General features: G+C 42.9%; 1 protein-coding gene across 5 annotated transcripts in view; it reads right to left on the minus strand.

Moving 5' to 3' along the window:
* Window positions 1–773: 773 nt before the first annotated feature.
* Window positions 774–17,295, minus strand: part of shf (Src homology 2 domain containing F) — a 59,004-nt gene continuing 42,482 nt past the window's right edge. The window contains exons 3-8 of one of the 5 annotated variants that reach the window (XM_088371228.1): window positions 16,277–16,495; window positions 15,165–15,263; window positions 11,296–11,442; window positions 7,217–7,391; window positions 7,020–7,139; window positions 774–3,512 (exon numbers count right to left, since the gene is read on the minus strand). In XM_088371228.1, the coding sequence (XP_088227354.1) occupies window positions 3,326–3,512; window positions 7,020–7,139; window positions 7,217–7,391; window positions 11,296–11,442; window positions 15,165–15,263; window positions 16,277–16,495 (947 nt within the window). In that variant the 3' untranslated portion in view covers window positions 774–3,325. The remainder of the gene's footprint in view (window positions 3,513–7,019; window positions 7,140–7,216; window positions 7,392–11,295; window positions 11,443–15,164; window positions 15,264–16,276; window positions 16,496–17,295) is intronic. The other 4 variants (XM_088371225.1, XM_088371224.1, XM_088371226.1 and 1 more) reach the window with 4 other exon arrangements.

A 17,295-nucleotide genomic window follows, 5' to 3' on the forward strand; every position in this document is an offset into this window, starting at 1 on the left:
GGGTGTAAAAAGGTGGACAGACAGCAGGTCATTTCTATCCCCTCTACGCTCCATTCGAATGCATTCAACTCACCTTTTTATATGAGATCTTCCATCTTGGCTCTTTCTTTAGTGCACAAAAGCTCCTCTGATGTGTTTCATGCATTGATGGAAGAGGTGGAGATCACCTGTCTCTATGGAACCTTGGAATAATGGATTTTAATGTACAGCTTTGATGGATTTCAAGACAGAACTGGAAATGCAGCCTTAGTGAATGCTTCAACGAGAATCTCGGAATGTCATTAAGCATTTAACTCAAGAATACTTCCTGGTTTGTTTGCATGCGAGCATTTTTTTCTGTTGGCGACGGTTTGTTCTGTTAGTTAGTTGAATTATATTATCAAATTTTTGCATTTGTACGGTGTGGGTTACTTCCTGATCTGTTAAGTGAATAGTTAGTGGTGGGAAAACGAAGCTTCAAATGTACTTCCTGAACCAGTTGTATTTTCTGACTCCTCAATACGGCTTTTTTAAAGGATTTCAAGAAAATGCAAGTCTGTGTCCTTTCAGCCCAATTTTGAACAGAAGGCCATCTGAAGGAGTCAAACAAATACAATAACTGATCCATGAAGCCAGTTTGAAGCTTCACTTTCCCCCCCAATAACAAGAGAGAGAAGATACCAATAGCCACAGTCCTTGACTCAAAACAATATAGCAGCCGCACGCTATTTACAGAGAAGCGTAGCCATGGCAACTGGTGCCATCGTCAAAAAGCATCAGACAACAACTTGCGCTTTAGTTATAATAAACCCGATTTCTTCTTTTATTTATTTAGATGCCTCCGCGTCCCCCGTGCTTATGATACATTCAGTATATACATTTGGCCATAGGGGGACGCCGCACATACACGCTCACACTCACAAGTTAAGACACTTTAGACAGAAGAGATGCTTTCCAAAGAGAAATGTTTCGAGTGTCCTCCGTGGATTGCAGTCTATTTCCTCCAAAGCTAAGTAAGGCCTCCCCCGTGTAGGACACCCGTTTGCAGCGGTCATTAAGAACCTTCGTAGACATTCATCTTCTCTAAATCCTTTCTCTCATAGGTCCACTTAAGTCGTAGTAAAGCTGCAGTGATGTTGACCTCACCGCGTCGACCCCCAGTTCAACTTTTTACACAGGTGAGTCGTTTTCATCGCCTCCGTGGGACGGTTGGTACCATTGAAACACCGGTTGGGAGTCCTCCAGTTGCATAGCACACACTTAGCGGCAGTCCATTCCCTTGAATTTCTCATTTCTTACAGATTTGCTCACCAAGCAACTCCATCAAAGGTTGGTGTTTCGCTGAAAATAATAAATAAAAGCTAATGACTGAAGCGCTCGTATTGTTTTTGGAGCTGTAGCAATGTTAACACTCGAATTGGCAACATTAAAATAAGGGTCAAATGTCAAAGTTCTAATGGTCCACTATAGGGAAATAATTTTAAAAAATGGAGATTGAACACAATTCGGTTCTCTTCCTTAATTTAAAAAAAAAACAAAAACGTGTACTTGGTGAGCAAAATCCAAGAAGTGACTTCAACACAGGATTTGTCAGTGTTCTTGAGAATTTACAATGGACTCGTTGAATGCATAATGTTCCAGTTTGAATGTTCATCGGGGTTCCAATAAACTGCGCTGCGATTGGTCAGGAAGAATTGGGCCGAGGCGTGACGAGCACACAAGAAGAGCAAAACGTAGAGCACCACAGGAGTCACCCCGGAGAACACGATCACAACAAAAAATGGGGGCGCTAATTAGCCCATCAATAAATTACAGTCAGGGAACAATCGTTCAAAAGCAGGATTGCAGTCAGCTGAGTTAGCTCCATGCATTATAAGGCTTCAACCAAACGTTTGACATCACACAGCATCATAGTAGTGACAAAAACACTCCAAAGCCGGGCTTGAATTGTCCTTTTTTTCTGCTTTTTTTTTCTTTTTCAAATTCAAAACGAATGATACGATTTTAAGGAAAGCAGAGAGTGGATCGATGCGGGCCGTCCCACTGTACCTATTGATCTGCAGACCGACGGCTGAATGGCATTGATTTTCTGAGGTAGACAATGCAGGCGTTGTGGCAGGGGGGGGGGCTTTAGGCGGGACAGCTCCAGGGTTAAAAGGGGGGCTTTAGTTCCTCAACTCTGACTTGTTGGACGGGTTGTCTCGTCCATCACGCTCTCTCTCTCTCTCTCCAGAATGTCTTGCCACTTACGCTGTCATTGGTGTAACACCCCCCCCCCCTCGCTGACGGATGGTGGAGAGTATGGATGATGACGTGAAAGAGAGATCAACATAAAAGCCTCAGACTTCTTCACGTCCCCCCCTTTGCAATACATCTACGTGCATAGAGTATCAACTAGGGATGGGCTTGTTAACAATTAGTGGATCATGATGTCTTCCAGGATGGAGACAAAATAAAGTGCAGCACTTTGATGGAACCAGCATCGGCATCAACTACTCGTTTACTGTCTAAACATGTCGGCTAAGGCGTGCTAGCTTCGAAACAAAGTTCAAAACTTTGTGAATCCTCTGATGCTGGTTCCATTTGGTCAACTTAGTTATCAGGCTACGTCATGGCTTTGTTTGCTAGTTTGGAAGCCAATCCCGAATGTAATTGAGGAAAATGGAGCTGATTTTGTCTCAGTTGGTTTACTGCCATAAGAAAGTCAATGTGACAAGTCCGCTAAAGCCTATCGAGTGCGACAATGAAGAGTTATCGCTTGCGTGACAACAGCCTGGAACAGAAACGGCCATCTTGTTTCTTAATTGTCACACATCATACAAACCTAAACCTTGGCGACCTTTTCCGGTTGCGTTATTATGCTCTAAGGATGTATTCAGAACTGACTGTTTGGTCCACTTTAAACAGACCAGGGTTAGATTGTAAAGATGGAGCGCAGATCGTCACAAGCGTGGGTGTTTTTACAAAATATACTTCGCTTGCAAAATGTACAGTTTGAATAGGAACCGCACCAAACGAAAGTCCGCTTTTGGTCTGGACCAAACAAGTGGACTAAATGACTTTTCTGGTCTGAATACACCCTAAGACAATTTACCCAAGTGTCCATCCTTAGTATTAACCTTTCAGAAAACCCAAGTTTTCCAGATGAACAGCCGCGACAAATAAAGTGTATCCTCTCCGTGGGAACGCCCAAAAAAGGAAGTAAGTGTGTGTCGGTCATAAATAAACAAAAATAACTCCTGCATTAAAGACAGATCTTTGGGAATCTGTCAACCAGTGAGGTGAGTCAGAATCAGCAGTTTTGGGATTTCCCTTTCTGTTATGGGGTTTTGGTTTGGGTGGGGTACTATAGAGTCCTGATGGCGACAGGGTACAGCAGGGACATGTGTTCGGCCCCCTTGATGGGCAGCTTGCGGCTGGAGTAGAAGTGGATGATGTCGGGCACACTGTCGAAGGGGCAACTGTTCTGGCCCAGGACATACTTGTTCTCTTTGGTCCTGGACAGCTTCATATGCATAAAACCCTGGCTGCTCCTGGGGACACAGAAAACCACAAGAAACAGCAGTTAGTGAGCAACCCAGGGGGAATGCGACAAAGACTTGTACTTAAGGTCCAAGGCGTCACGTGCCTGGCATGGGGATGAGGCTAATGAACCCTTAGGATAAATCACTTAAGCTAGAGCAGTAAAAAGCAAATGAAGAGGCTCCCTGCGCGCTTCCACCCGCCTCGGATCAATACCTTTTACAGTTTCTCACTAATCCTGTGCTCGCAAATAGAAAATTACCATTCTGAGTTGGGCCATGGGGATATTAATATTCCATTTATCTTTGGAGGGACATAAACAAAGTATTCTGATTATTGGTCTTAGCAACTAATATCTCTAATTCTGTGTTCAGAAAATTGCAAGACGAAAACAATGACAAATATTTTTACTGCCTTGGCACATCTCTGGGGGTAGGTGGTAAAACGCAACTAAACATTTAATGTAAATATTGGTCCCTAACCCAAGTTCTGTGCATGTACTCTACCTGGACAATGTGCGAATTGGGATGTGAAATTCCTTTTTTAATTATCTGTTATTGTAAGTGTAAACCCCAATGCGTGTTTTTGCTCTATCACAAAATGAAAGTACTGAAGTGATGACAATAGAAAGTTGGGGGAGGGGCACAGGGTTCAATCTGAGGGCGTTCTAAAAATGACAAAGCTATGAAAAGTTGTCTCTTTATTCACAGATGCAGGCCACTGCGTAACATTTCTCGAATCAAGCGACAGTAAAACATCTCTGTGACTTTTGCGTTATTGAGTCTCCCGGGTGCCGTTAATGAGTTGAAATAACACGAAGAAACATTTCTGTACTTTCTGTATCGCCACTTCTGTTAGTCTGCGAGCGCCAGCCAGGAGACCTCTAGTTAAAAATAGTCGCTACAAAGAGCTTTTGATGAATCATCAGTCCCTCGGAGGCGGATGCTAGGTTACATAGAGACACTTAAAACAGAAAACACTTCAGGGTTTGTTGGGTTTTTTTTTAGATTCCCAAATGACTTCTGAGCAAATGTTTGGAGTTGTTGATGCACAATATTGTCCTTCGGAGAAAGCCACATGGACAACACTGCCAACTCTTACCCTGATTCAGAATCCTTCATTACTAACTTGTCCCTCAACTCCTAGCTAAATTGCTACGTGTTACCATGCCCTTTCCAACTAATCACTAAATCCTATCTTGTAATCCTACTTTTAGTTCTACTTAGACTAAACCGTAGCCTGAATGCTAACTCATACCCGCTAACTCAAACTCAGACAGCTACTCTTGGATACTGATTTGTTGTGTCGTTGTTCTTTAAGTGCTTCAGAGGACTGATATTCATAAAAGTGATTGTCTTTCTGCAAGACTAAAGAGAATTTGTTGCAAAATAAAAAGGTGGAGTAGTAAGTGAGGGGCAAATAGGGTGAGAGGGCGGGGTGAACAGAAAACACTTCCCATCAGGTCAGAGAACTGACTAGGGAAAGCTTTGTTGCTCTTTATCAATAATGCAGCGCACATACGTGCCGCCATTCGGGCCTCATGCATCTTTCAGTAACCCGAGACAGAGACCGTCTTCACCTTGGGCATCCCGCTCAATCTCAGCGGCAGCCGGGGGAGCTCGCCTCATGTCGAGCGGGACTGAACTCGTTGTCACCTCTGCTTCTGCGCCGCGCCCCCGTGATGTCGTTGCACCAATCAGTCCAAAGATTGCTTTTGAGGCCTGACCGGCGCTCGTGCCTCAGGCACGAGAACCGATGTCGCCTGACGCCCAGCAGCACCAATTATTAGCGAAGAAGCCTCTCGTAAGGGTTGTGATGTCTCTTTGTTTTTTAACTGCCTGGAGGCACATTCTGGGATATCCAACAATACATTTTGAAGTGTTTTTCCATGCAGTCAGAAAATGGGAACAATTTGAAAATTTGCTCCCTTCTGATCAAAATAAACAAATGCCCAATTGTTAAATGTATTTAAAAGATTATTATTATTATTATTATTATTATTATTATTATTATGAGTGATTATCTAATGATGTGGGGTGTTAAGATTGATTTTTCCCACCATGTACAGAAAGGAAAATATTAAAAAATATGACCTCTCCAAGTACACAAGTACGGGTGTCTAAAAGCGCTAACTACGGGGTGAGGCCTCCATTTGTACAAACACGATTTTATGTGTGTGAACCAAAGTGAACTTGTTGAAAATGTGACTTTAATTCCCCTCGCACTGCCCTGCTTGCTACCATCTTTTATAAGGGTCACACAAGTTATCCTATGGCAAAGCTTTAATATCAGTTAGCGGCAGCCACGGCAGCTTTGAGGCCATAAATAAATCAGGTTACTGCACCGGCTGCATATCTGCTTTAATAGCTGCTGGCTCGTTATGGAGCTCCAGCTGGACACTTTTGTGATGTGGATTAATGGCGGCGGCGGGATCCACAAGGCTAACTCATCGCTCTCGGTCCATGTAAGTGACCTGAAACACTCTTGTTGTGGTCATTGAATTGCTTTAGTACAACTTTCCACTAAAAGCCCAAAAAATCTAGCATGACGATCATTTAGTGCTAAATATTGAATTTGTGTTTGTTATTGGGTGTGCGTCGCTCTTTGGAGCCCTTGGGAAATTACTTTGGCTGCTTTCAGCATCAACGGATCGTAGTTTAGCGAATAAAAGTCTTAAAGGGGATATATTATGGAAAATTTAATTTTTAAGTGCTTTTATACAAATAGTTGGGTCTCCAAAGTGCCCCCTTACCCAACAAATGTGGAGGGAAAAAAAACAAAGTAACATTTCCGTTTGCCGGATAATGTTTTTTTTTTCTTATTTGAGCAGAATAATAAATGGTGGCCAGGTGCAGAAGCATAAAGAAGAAAATGTATACCATATTTTTGTTCACTGCCTCCAGCAAGGTTAGGCTCAAGGCTAATCAGCGTCTGTCTGCGTTTACACTTTCATCTCCCATCTAAAGGTCGTCGTGGAATCGGGAAGACCTTCCCAAATGTCATTCGTCTGCCTTCAAATCGACAATATTTCCGTACCTCCAGCAAAAAAAAAAAAAACGCTTTGCCATATTGTCAGAGAATATGTGGCAACATTCCTGTTGTCGTGGCAACCGGCTCTCGCGACAAGAATGCGATGAGACTTGCATCGGGGAATGGAAAGTTCACCGCAGTGAAATGTCAAGACATAACTCGGCCAATAAGAGCGTCCCCTTGGCGGGGGGGTCAGGGTTCACTGATGGGAGTCGAAGTGTCAGCAGATTATGAGGTCTGGTGTGGCGAGGTGAAGGATGAGGGCAGTGTTGGTGGGAGGTAGAGGTGGCAAAGGTGAAGCTCATTAGCATATCGGAACAACGCAGTCAGCACACTATTGTAGTCCAGGTGGAGCTTTTTGTGCAACAGAGAATTTCAAATTTTTTTTAGAACTTGGGTTTGAATTCTAAAGTTAACCACCTCCTAAATTGTCTATCCAATTCAATAATTAGTAAGTGGTCTAATAAAAAGTACAATGTGATTCTTACTTAAGTGAGAGGGAGTAGTCGTTCTTGCTTGTTTCGCTGTTCCGCACTAGGTAGCTCGCCTCCTTGCACAATCGCAGCAAACATTCTGCATCCGTCCGACTGATGGCGCCGTGGTACCAGCTGACAAAGCAATAAAGGGGAAAAAAATGTAGCCATTGTGGGTACAAAACAAATCCAAAGCAAGGGATCTAACTCACAATTGGCTTTCCAAGGCCATGCTGGGATCGATGCGTTCCCCCACGGAGGAGCCGGGTTGCTCAGCCGACGACATTTTGGTGTTAACCAAGCAGCCACTGGAGTGCCGCTGCAGCGGGCGGGTTTTCCCGTCCTTGGTGGGCGACATTCGAGACTTCTCCACGCCATCAAACTGAACTATAAGATTAAAAAAAAAATGCTTGAACACCTTTGAGCAGTTGAGTCGATCAGTTCTAGACATACAGACCCATGAGTGAGTGAGTGAGTGAGTGAGTGAGTGAGTGAGTGAGTGAGTGAGTGAGTGAGTGAGTGAGTGAGTGAGTGAGTGAGTGAGTGAGTGAGTGAACATCTCACATTTTTGTAAACATTTTACAATTTATTTCCATGGGTCAATACTAAAATGACATGACACTACAAGCACATATTTATGGACCCTACTGTAATAAAATATTTATTTTGTGAGACTTTAAAAGAATCACGGCAGTGAAACAGAGAAATTCTGCTTGCGATTATTTGCAGTGATGGTGACACTTGGCGACATGTTCACACGCTCCATTAATCCATCTCGACTATTCTTTCTAAATCCTTGTACATTCCTGTGTGTGTGAACGCGTCAGCAGCCGAACCAAAAAGACATTCAAACCCCCAAAAGTTAAACATTACTCTACGCGGCAAGGTTACGTGCACTCAAGGCCGACTGGTAGAAGTGACTAAACTTGTTTATTGGCTATTTACATAAGTCTCACGTGGCCAGTCAGCTCCTGCTTGTGTGTTTCCCATGTGTGTGGCTTTTGGTTTCTTTCCCGCCGTCATCCATCACTATAATTGATGTCGCGGCACCCTTGGCTTTGGAAAAGACCTATTTTAGAGCCACGCTGACACGCCGGCGGTGGAACCGGCATGCGTGAGTGGCGTCCCTTGCTGTGAACGCTTTGACATATCAACGGCCGTGGCTCTTGATGAAGAGAATCAATGACATTGGCCCTCTGTCATCAATGCATCGAGAGTCATCTCTTGTGTTCTATGAGCCATGACAGCATGTCCAGAGAGATACGTTTAGCTTGTGGGCTACATATGGTCCAGAGGAAAAACGTTTGATGAGTCCCGCCATGCAATTGTAAACGCATTTCAGGCAGAGGAGTCGGGCCGATGAATCGTTGGGGCGGGACACTAATCAGTCTCAAGACGTTTGATCGCGTTCCGAGCATGCGAAGCTGCCCGACTATTAGTTTCGAGTCATCAAGTTTTGCTACCGGGCTCAGCACGCATGCGATGATAAAAACTAAATATGTTCACGATGTATTTACATCTTGCCAAGTGAAAATTTACATTTGTTACAGTATGTTTTTAATTGGACAACAACAAAAGAAACAAGTAAAAGAACATTTTCACTGGTATGAATACCGCTGGAAAATTCAGTTTATGAAACTGCTGATTTTTTTGGGCCTAACAAGAAGTAACAAAGCAATTTAAAGACAAAAAGTCTTCATAAAAGCCTCTCATAAAATATCGGGACAATTTGTTTCAATTTATTGACATTGTGTTGAGTAAGATGCTGTTATTCACATCCCTATTCATCAATCAGGCAGACAGACTTTTGGCAAGCGACTTTTGTAGTAAATCCGTACACGATGTTGTATTTGTCTTTCGTTTATGTGCACTTGATGTCAATATTATGCAAGACATGATGAATTATAATACGTTTGACTTCTAATTTGGGTGTTTAATGTGCCATGGATGCAGTCTGCTCCAATGAAACCACAATCATGTCATTCTAGCTGTAAACAGCAGGGGGTCCTCTTCACCTCCAATCTATAAATGAACTCATTGCCCTTGACGCGATCTACCACAAAGTCGTGGAAGTGATTCATCCAAATGACTTTTTTTTTTATATTTCTTTTGTCCTAAAATCTGATACGTGATGGGAAATCAGTGGCTTCAAAAACACTCGGGTCTAATGGGAAGGCATTGTTGGACAAAGCAGTCATTCTAGATGAGTCCACATTGAAGATGTTTTTTTTTTTGGGCCACAATATGACTGCCAGTGTGCTATGAGTCTGATACATTTTGTTTCCATGGCAACTGACCGGTGGGGACAACAGCGATGCATGTTTACGCTCCTCTTATCCCTGCAGACAGCTGTTTTATTTGTAATTCAAGTTCTTCACTTTCCTTTTTTTCATGTCGTATTCTAACCACGCCAACGTGACAGTTACAAAAACTCACCGCCTTTCATCACCATTCCTACAAACTAGGTCGTCAAAGTGTGGCTCTGGATGTGAAGATAAAACCTTTCAAATTTAAGGTGTCATGTCTCTCTCTACCAAGTCCATGATACACATTTACTACCCAGAAAAAAATAGTGGTTATTAAAAAAATCTTATTTCATTAGGAAATACAGTTCACATTTTGCTATTATTCTGAACACAAATGTACATAGACTACAGGATAATGTCATTGTTACATAATTCCTGCCTGGCATTTTTATTTCTATCGTTGGTTGCCCACACAACGTGTAAGTATTTGCTCACTTGACCACATCTTTCTCTTGTCGACGTCCAACCAAGACAAGAAAAAAAAAAGAGTTGCTGCACACTGTTTGGATTATATTCAAAACGGTTTGTCTTTTCTTCCTTCTAAACCGAAAATGTATATTTTAGGCTCCAACATCAGTGAGCCAAGCTTATTCCCTTTTTCTGCACCAGATTGACGAGATGATTGGCCAAGAAGAGAACAAAAGCCTCCTGACAGGCAGCTTAAGAAGGATGAGAATGTGCACAGTTATCTGAAGAAACACACACACATAAATTGTCATGTTGTGTGTGTCGGCGCAGCGATTGTCGATGGAATCGGATGGAAGTGTCAGTCGGATGCTGATGGATGGAGGGAAGACATGCCCCCTTTTATGTGGTAGCCTTTTTGAGGAAGCACTCTAAAAAATTAAAACGGTCAAAGTATAACATGCATGGCTATCAAAGAGATATGCCACTATATTTCAAAATGGAATAAAAGTATCTTGATAGTGAAAGATATTCAGAATTTGGGGTGGAATAAAAAAAAAAAAGAAAATTGCTTTCTAGCATGGGGCTCTTTGTATGATTTCAGCTTCACGGTCACAGAGGGCAAGCCAAAAGCTCCCGCGAGGGCTCGGACCGAGTGAGGATCGCGTTACAGCTGGATACCGATCTCAATGCCACTCACATGGCGGCAGATGAGGGGCGGGGCCCAAAAAGCTTTCCCATGGATTGGCCCACATAAATCAAGTCCTCACCCACAGCGCACAAAAGTGTCCTTTTACATGCCGATCTCCACGGGAGGAGATCCTGTTCCCTCGCATTAGTTCTGTCTCGCGTCCTTCACTTCTGGTTGTAATGAAAGCAGTTTACCATACGTCTGATTTCTGATGCGTATCAATAAGAGGAAAGACAGTGGAAAGTTCAAAGCCGAACTTCATAAAGGTTCGGGAGCTTTTCAGATTTTCTGCTTCACTGAGATGTAACAATACGGACAATTTACATCATAATTACCAACTTTTGGCAAAATCAGTCAGGGTGGGTGAAGATTCAGAGCCACTTTCAAGTCTTCGACACTACAATGCAGATTAGGGTGGTGACACCTCTGCTATCATGACATACCCCCTTTGTATGACAGTCACGACTTTTACATGCCGGACTAAAAACAATTTAAGATAAGTGTGATTCCTTTGCAGCTACTCAAACGAGAAGACCGCCATTTGGGGAACCATCTGGAAGCGCAGTGAGTGTGTTGACAAGAGGAAATGGGGGGTCAGAGCGAGTGATTACGCAGACAAGAGGCAGTTGGGCACAATTAAAACTAATGAGCCTTCAGCATTTTAAAACTCAGGGATTTTCCGCCACGTGTAATCCAGATGGAAAAAGTGTGGCGTTTACAAAAACTAGTGCCCGACACCGCTACGGCTACTAACTAGTCTTTCAATCATCCCTGAAGTTACTCTTCAAGTGAAAAACAAAAACACGGAAGGGTGGATGAGGGGAAATATGGTAAAAGAATGGATGAAATGATGGGACAGACATTGGACAAGTGGAACACCAACACCCACCCTGGTGGTGCTGCTCACCGGCGCCTTGTCCGGGCGGGGGTTGAGCCGTCTGCGAGGGCGACTCCAGCTCCTCCACCAGGGGAGAGCTGCTGTTGAGCTGCCCCACCGGAGGGGGCCACGGAAGGTCCTTGATCACTTTAATCTCTACTGCAAGAGATGCCCGAAGGAGGAGAGGAGAAGATGGACGACGACAAAGGGGGGAAAAAGGGTAAGAGAGGAAGAAGAAAACGGCGTGAAACTTTGAACAAGTTGAGGTAGAGAGATGGTTGTTGTGACTAAACAGGAAGCTGGAATAGAGAAGGAAGGGAAAGAGGATGAAGAAAGTTAGTTTGTGAAGACGCTAGCGTGTGTGAACGCACACGTGTTGACCTTGCATTCTTTCTACCTTGATGAACACTATTTCCGAAGGCAGGCATAAATTTCTCGAGGCTTTCATATTAACATGCCTGTTTGCTCCGCTGCCATTTCATTTAGCTCCGCTTAATTTACTCGGCTAATTGCTAACGTGTGCATATTGAAAACAAGACGCTCGTGTTTACGCCGCAAATTATGTGCACGGAGAAGCCCGTTTTCGGCCCCCTCCAGCTCACGGCTACTCAGAGCTCGTACCCATCACATGATACAATGGCGCTCCGTTTTAGGGCATGTTTATGTGAAAGAGCGCCATTTGTATGGAAAAAAAAAGGATGGAGACATGATGAAAGTCTTTTAGCGGAGCTGGACAGCGGGAGCCTGTGAGGCGGGAAAAAATGTTATGTGTGTGTGTGTGTGTGTGTGTGTGCATGTGTGTGTGAGCCAATGTGTGCAAGTGAAGATAAGCGCGGCGACGGGACACGTTAGAAAGAAAGAGGGCCATCTTGAAGGTTATCTGCACACCGTCACCGGCGCTACGACGACAACGTTTTTTTTTTTCCTCCAGGATCCTCCTGCCGCTGGACCGTGAAGCCTATCGATGATTTATTTGAGGACTTTCTGGGTCGTTAAGCCTGGGCAAGATTCATTAAAAATTCATAAAAGGCGACTCTCGCACACACCTGTGGCAATGTGATAAATTACGATGGTGAATCGTTCTCAGTGTACGAGTATATCGTTGCTGATATCAATCTTTTCTCCTTATGTATTGATATAGTGGGCTTGAAAAGCGCAATACAATACATGGCAGTCGCAAACATTTGTCTACAAGCTGGTGTTTCAATAGAGTTGTACGAAACAACATATCTCACTTTTTTCTATTTCCCGGTTTCCCAAACTGTGATAACATAAATCCTTTGTCCATATGCGATGGTACTGATAAAGTATCCGAACAAATAAGATCTATAAGTCATATTAATCTGATGTATCAATTCAGTATTGTAGCAATAATAGATACGAGCTCTCCCGGTTGAAGTTTAACATCAAACTAAACATCAAACACAGAGAAAGACGCCTTGGCCGTGTCCGGCGTAGAACCCAAGTGGGATTCCTAATTATGCCTCAATGAACAGTATATCTGTCCGAGGGGGACACAACAGAAGGAGCAACTGATGCAATATGTCAAAATCTGAGCGTTAATTTTCCTCTTTGAAATACAACTTTTTTTTTGTTTGTTTGAGGAAAAGTTGGATTTTCATTCATATCAATGGGAAAAGATGATTATGCAGATGGTCACGTAAAAGATTAGACTCTTATCCACGCACCACTGCGTAACAATCTATTACGCCAGACAAGACATCAAAATATCAATGTTTTGTCTCGCTGAAGCATGATAACATCTGCAATGAATCAACTCCAGTTAGAAACTTTGCTCTCAATGTCGTGTAGAAAGTGGAGCAAATAAAAGTTTGGATGTAGCACACACCGCCGTATGCGGGCTCATCCAGATTGAAAGCGCCAGCACACTTCCTCCCGCTCCTGTGCAGGCTTCCTGGTTTGTTCCGCATATCATACATCACGGTCACCCCTCAGCTCCTTCCTCATCCATCAGCGCCTCAGACAGCGGTGGCAGCAGAAGAGGCTTTTGTTGCCAATGTGTGACTGAGCCCGCCGCCGTTGAGGTCATGGCAAGGATGAGCGATTAACTAAAAAAACGCAAGTACGCACACTCTTCCGACACCTTAACAAGGCTTGAAATTTACATAGAAAAAAAAAATTGTGGAGTGTTATTGCGCTCTCCTTGGCTGATCATTAACAAGGATAAATAGTCTGGCATTGTGGTATCAGAGCCAGGTGGGAGGGCAGCCCGATGCACGCGACCGTTTTACGATAGCATTTGTTTGGGTGACACTTTCATTTTCCTATTTAATGTGGCTGTATAAATTGTGAAGGTTTTTGATGTTTGCTTGAGTGGCCTATTAAAATTCAATTGGAGGCGAGTGCATTAGTCATTGATATTACCTTGGCCGTAACTTCCTTGCTACACAAATGCAACACAGATCAGTAAGTGCCTTGGTAGCAGGAAAAACTATTGCACTTTCATAAATGTGATAAAAATTAGATAAATCGTGTGGATGTGCAGTCGCTGGTATGGATTCACTTAGATATCAGCTAAGAGCACAAATATTGATATTTCATGCTGGTATATCAATACCGTACCGTAATCTGATACATAGCAATATTTCGTCCAAATGCTGATGTATCAATAAAGTATTGAACCAAACCAATATGTTACATAGCAACTGGTGTGCTGGTTGGTACACTGATCCATCACAATATCATTTTGATTCCATTTGTTGGCGATATTGATCTTTTGTCCCACCTCTCCGTTATAGAACTGACTTAATCTCTATTGCTGACATTTTTACTCGGGAGAAGCATTCCTCCACATTGATAAGCAATTTCTGGGGGAATCAATAAGAACGAATGGTAAAAAAAAATGGACATTAAATCTATCTCTGTTTCTCCTGATGTCGGAAAGAAACTTGGCTCCAGATTTCAGCTCTTTTTTCGTTGCACATGTCAAAAAGAGGAATCACGCCAGCTTGCTATGGAGAAAGGCTCCTTGATGTAAAGATCTAAGGGCGTTTGAACACCTTGCCGAGGAGCGAGCCTCAAATGACGAGGCTTGGACTCCAATTCACGTCATTGTTTTTTATGCCCTGCATTTAAAAGCACAACCAAGATGAATTAAAGTACTTTTAAGATGCAGCTTTCTTTTTTAAAGGACATCTTTAATGGCCCAGTTGACACTAGTGTCATAAAAAAACATGTTACGAGGGCTTTAAATAAATGTTGAAGTGTGGTAAACAAATGTCTGAGTGCTGCTCAAAGGCAACATAATGAGAGACTGAGTTTCTATCTAAGCAGCGGTGGAGAGGCGGCGTGAGCAAAAAGCTCATTTGCATGACGCAGAACTACCCAATCAAAATCTTCAAAAACATTTTTCATATTTGGTGTGCTTTGACCAAATGTTACAGGCCTTCCTATTAAGACACTAGGGAATAGTTTGAAATTGTAAAACAATTTTCTTTAACTTTTTGCTGCATTTCTCCATAACAGTACTTTATATTATGATAAATTCACTTGAAAGGATTTCCAATAAGCTGCCAATTGTTTAAAATAAAAAAACACAATAGAAAATAACACCACACACAATATATGAAATCTATAGTACACAATATACAGCTAAAGAAAACTGGCAATATTTTCCCACATGTTGCTTTTGCACTCCCCTCGCTAATATTATTCCAGTGGCGTACACCTTCAAAGCCAGCTGATTTTCACTTCAAGAGGCCGACCTTTTCTCATCCTATTAATCAAAAGACCGCAACCTGAGGGCATCCCCCGCCCTTGCATAAATCCTAAATTGAGCACATGATTGATGGTTAAAACATCATAATAAAAAAAAAAGAAAGAAAAAGAGACAAAGAGGCCCGGTTGCACAGTGGTGGTACCTGTGGGGGATTTAGCAGTGCAGTCCTTTCTTCTGTGGGGAACTGATCCAGTGCCACTTACAGAGCCCTCGTAGCTAATGCAGTCATAACAAAGCAGAGCTGTTCAAGGATACAAAAAAAAAAAGAATATATACACACATATATAGAGGGCTGATTAAATATGATTTCATCTAATATTTGTCTAGAACAGCCCTGTTTTGATGTTATGGCTGCTTTAGCCAACCCGGCCATACTTACATGCACCTGCCTGTATAAAAATATGTACACCCGTCGTCCCCTTGCTTAAAGCGGAAAAAAAAAGTACAAGGGAGGAACACCTGTGAATAAACACGGTGGCAGGGGCTCGGGAAAGAGAAACGGGGGAAAACGGGGATGTGTAAAGCTTGAAGAAGAACAATGTTAGTGAAGAGAGAGAGGAAATGGTTAGAAATGACAAGAAATGACAACCTTTTTTAAATCGATTCCGTCTGATAAGAAGAACCGCAGTCAATAGTTGCACATCCACCAAGTGATACAGTTTGCTCCATCTTTGATAGCCGTACTAATCAAGTGTACAAACGACGCCTCTGGCAAGCATGAATCTGGCATGTAAACAGGAGTTCAGAACATACTAAAGTTTGAGCCCAACACTGATCACAAGCCTGACTGAAAGTGAAGTTGTTTCATTCGACGAATTTTGTACAAAAAAACCTTTGCGTGTGTGTCTGTGAGTTCTTCCCATTTTATTGCCCATAAGGGACCCGAGTGACAATTCGCTCCTTCGCTATCTCCTCTTATGATACCATACTAGTATGTGACATTTCTGAAAAAATAATTGTTGGAGATTCTCTGTAGGCTTATCGACTGACTGCATTTTGTCCAGACATGTCATTTGATTTTAAAAACTAGAAATGTCCCCCCAAAAATATCTGGGCTTTAACAAACTGTACATTTTGGTGGTAAAGAGAGCATTAAAAGATATTCTTCAATCAACAAGATTTCTATGCGATAAAATTAGGAATGTGAAGGTTCTACTATATTCTGCATTTTCTTTTTTAATGGACATTTCCCAGTGTCACATACATCATTGGAGGCATCTTAACCATAAATCTCAGCTTGCATAGAGTATGTACCTGCAAAGGCTTTGGAAATTCTCTCCTTCTTCCACTCCCAGGGTTGGTCATATTCTTCGGGCGGCCGCTCATCGTCCTGAGGCAGTCGACTCTCTCGAGGGCAGCGTGAGCGTTCGGGGTCTGAGTCGCCACCGTTCTCCGTGGGCTCGTACGGGGTGTCGTACAATGGAAGCTGCTTGTTCCCTCCGTCCTTAGACCCGCGACCTCCGGATCGGATTTCTAAAGACAATGACGAGAAAAGGGTTATTGTTTTTGTTCTGATATAAAACTTTATGATGTTTGGTCTGGTTCAATTGGGTTTTGTTGGACTTCTCTCTGAGGTCATGACTCACATCTGCCAACAAACAGTAGGAGAAGCCAGGAACATCTGTTTGAGTTATAAAAAGAACACATGTCACTGTCTGTCAGCTTGTCTCGAGTGGGATCCTCTTTTTTAAATCTATCAAGCGGGAGGCCAAATGGATTTTTGGAATCATACTAAACAATAAGGCATTCCAAGGACAGCCGTCATTGGAGGGAAATACAGTAAGTATTGTTACACTTTGAATTCCGTTACCAACTGCTACTCTGTCTGGCCTTTTTTTAATGGGGCGTATCCGGTGTCCATCTCAGATTCCACAAGTTGGAGTAAAACATGGAGAGTGGACATCCCACACCAGCTGCACGTGAAGCAGGACAATGGAATGACAGAAGACTGTTTCATCAAGGACATCTTCCATCTTCTCCTTTCAGATAGGAGGCTACGGAGAATCCAGAGTAGGACTACCAAGTACCAAAGTTAGGTGGATGGTTCTGGCAGTAGTTTAAAATGCTCTTGCCTTACTATGACCTCCATGTCGTGTATCTTCTCCACATCACCTGACCTAAACGAGAACACACTCACATCCTCCCCATAAAGCGACACTCCTAATGAACCACCGTGCCCTTGAGAGCTCGCCATTTTCTGCGACCGCCCTCCTATTCTTCATGAAGCCGTTAGTGTCCAGCGTGTGAAGGCAATGAAATATTACTCCGACACT

The sequence above is a fragment of the Syngnathus floridae genome, chromosome 3 (genome assembly GCF_059516105.1).
Source record: "Syngnathus floridae isolate MCC-2025c chromosome 3, RoL_Sflo_1.0, whole genome shotgun sequence".
Taxonomy (NCBI): Eukaryota; Metazoa; Chordata; class Actinopteri; order Syngnathiformes; family Syngnathidae; genus Syngnathus; species Syngnathus floridae.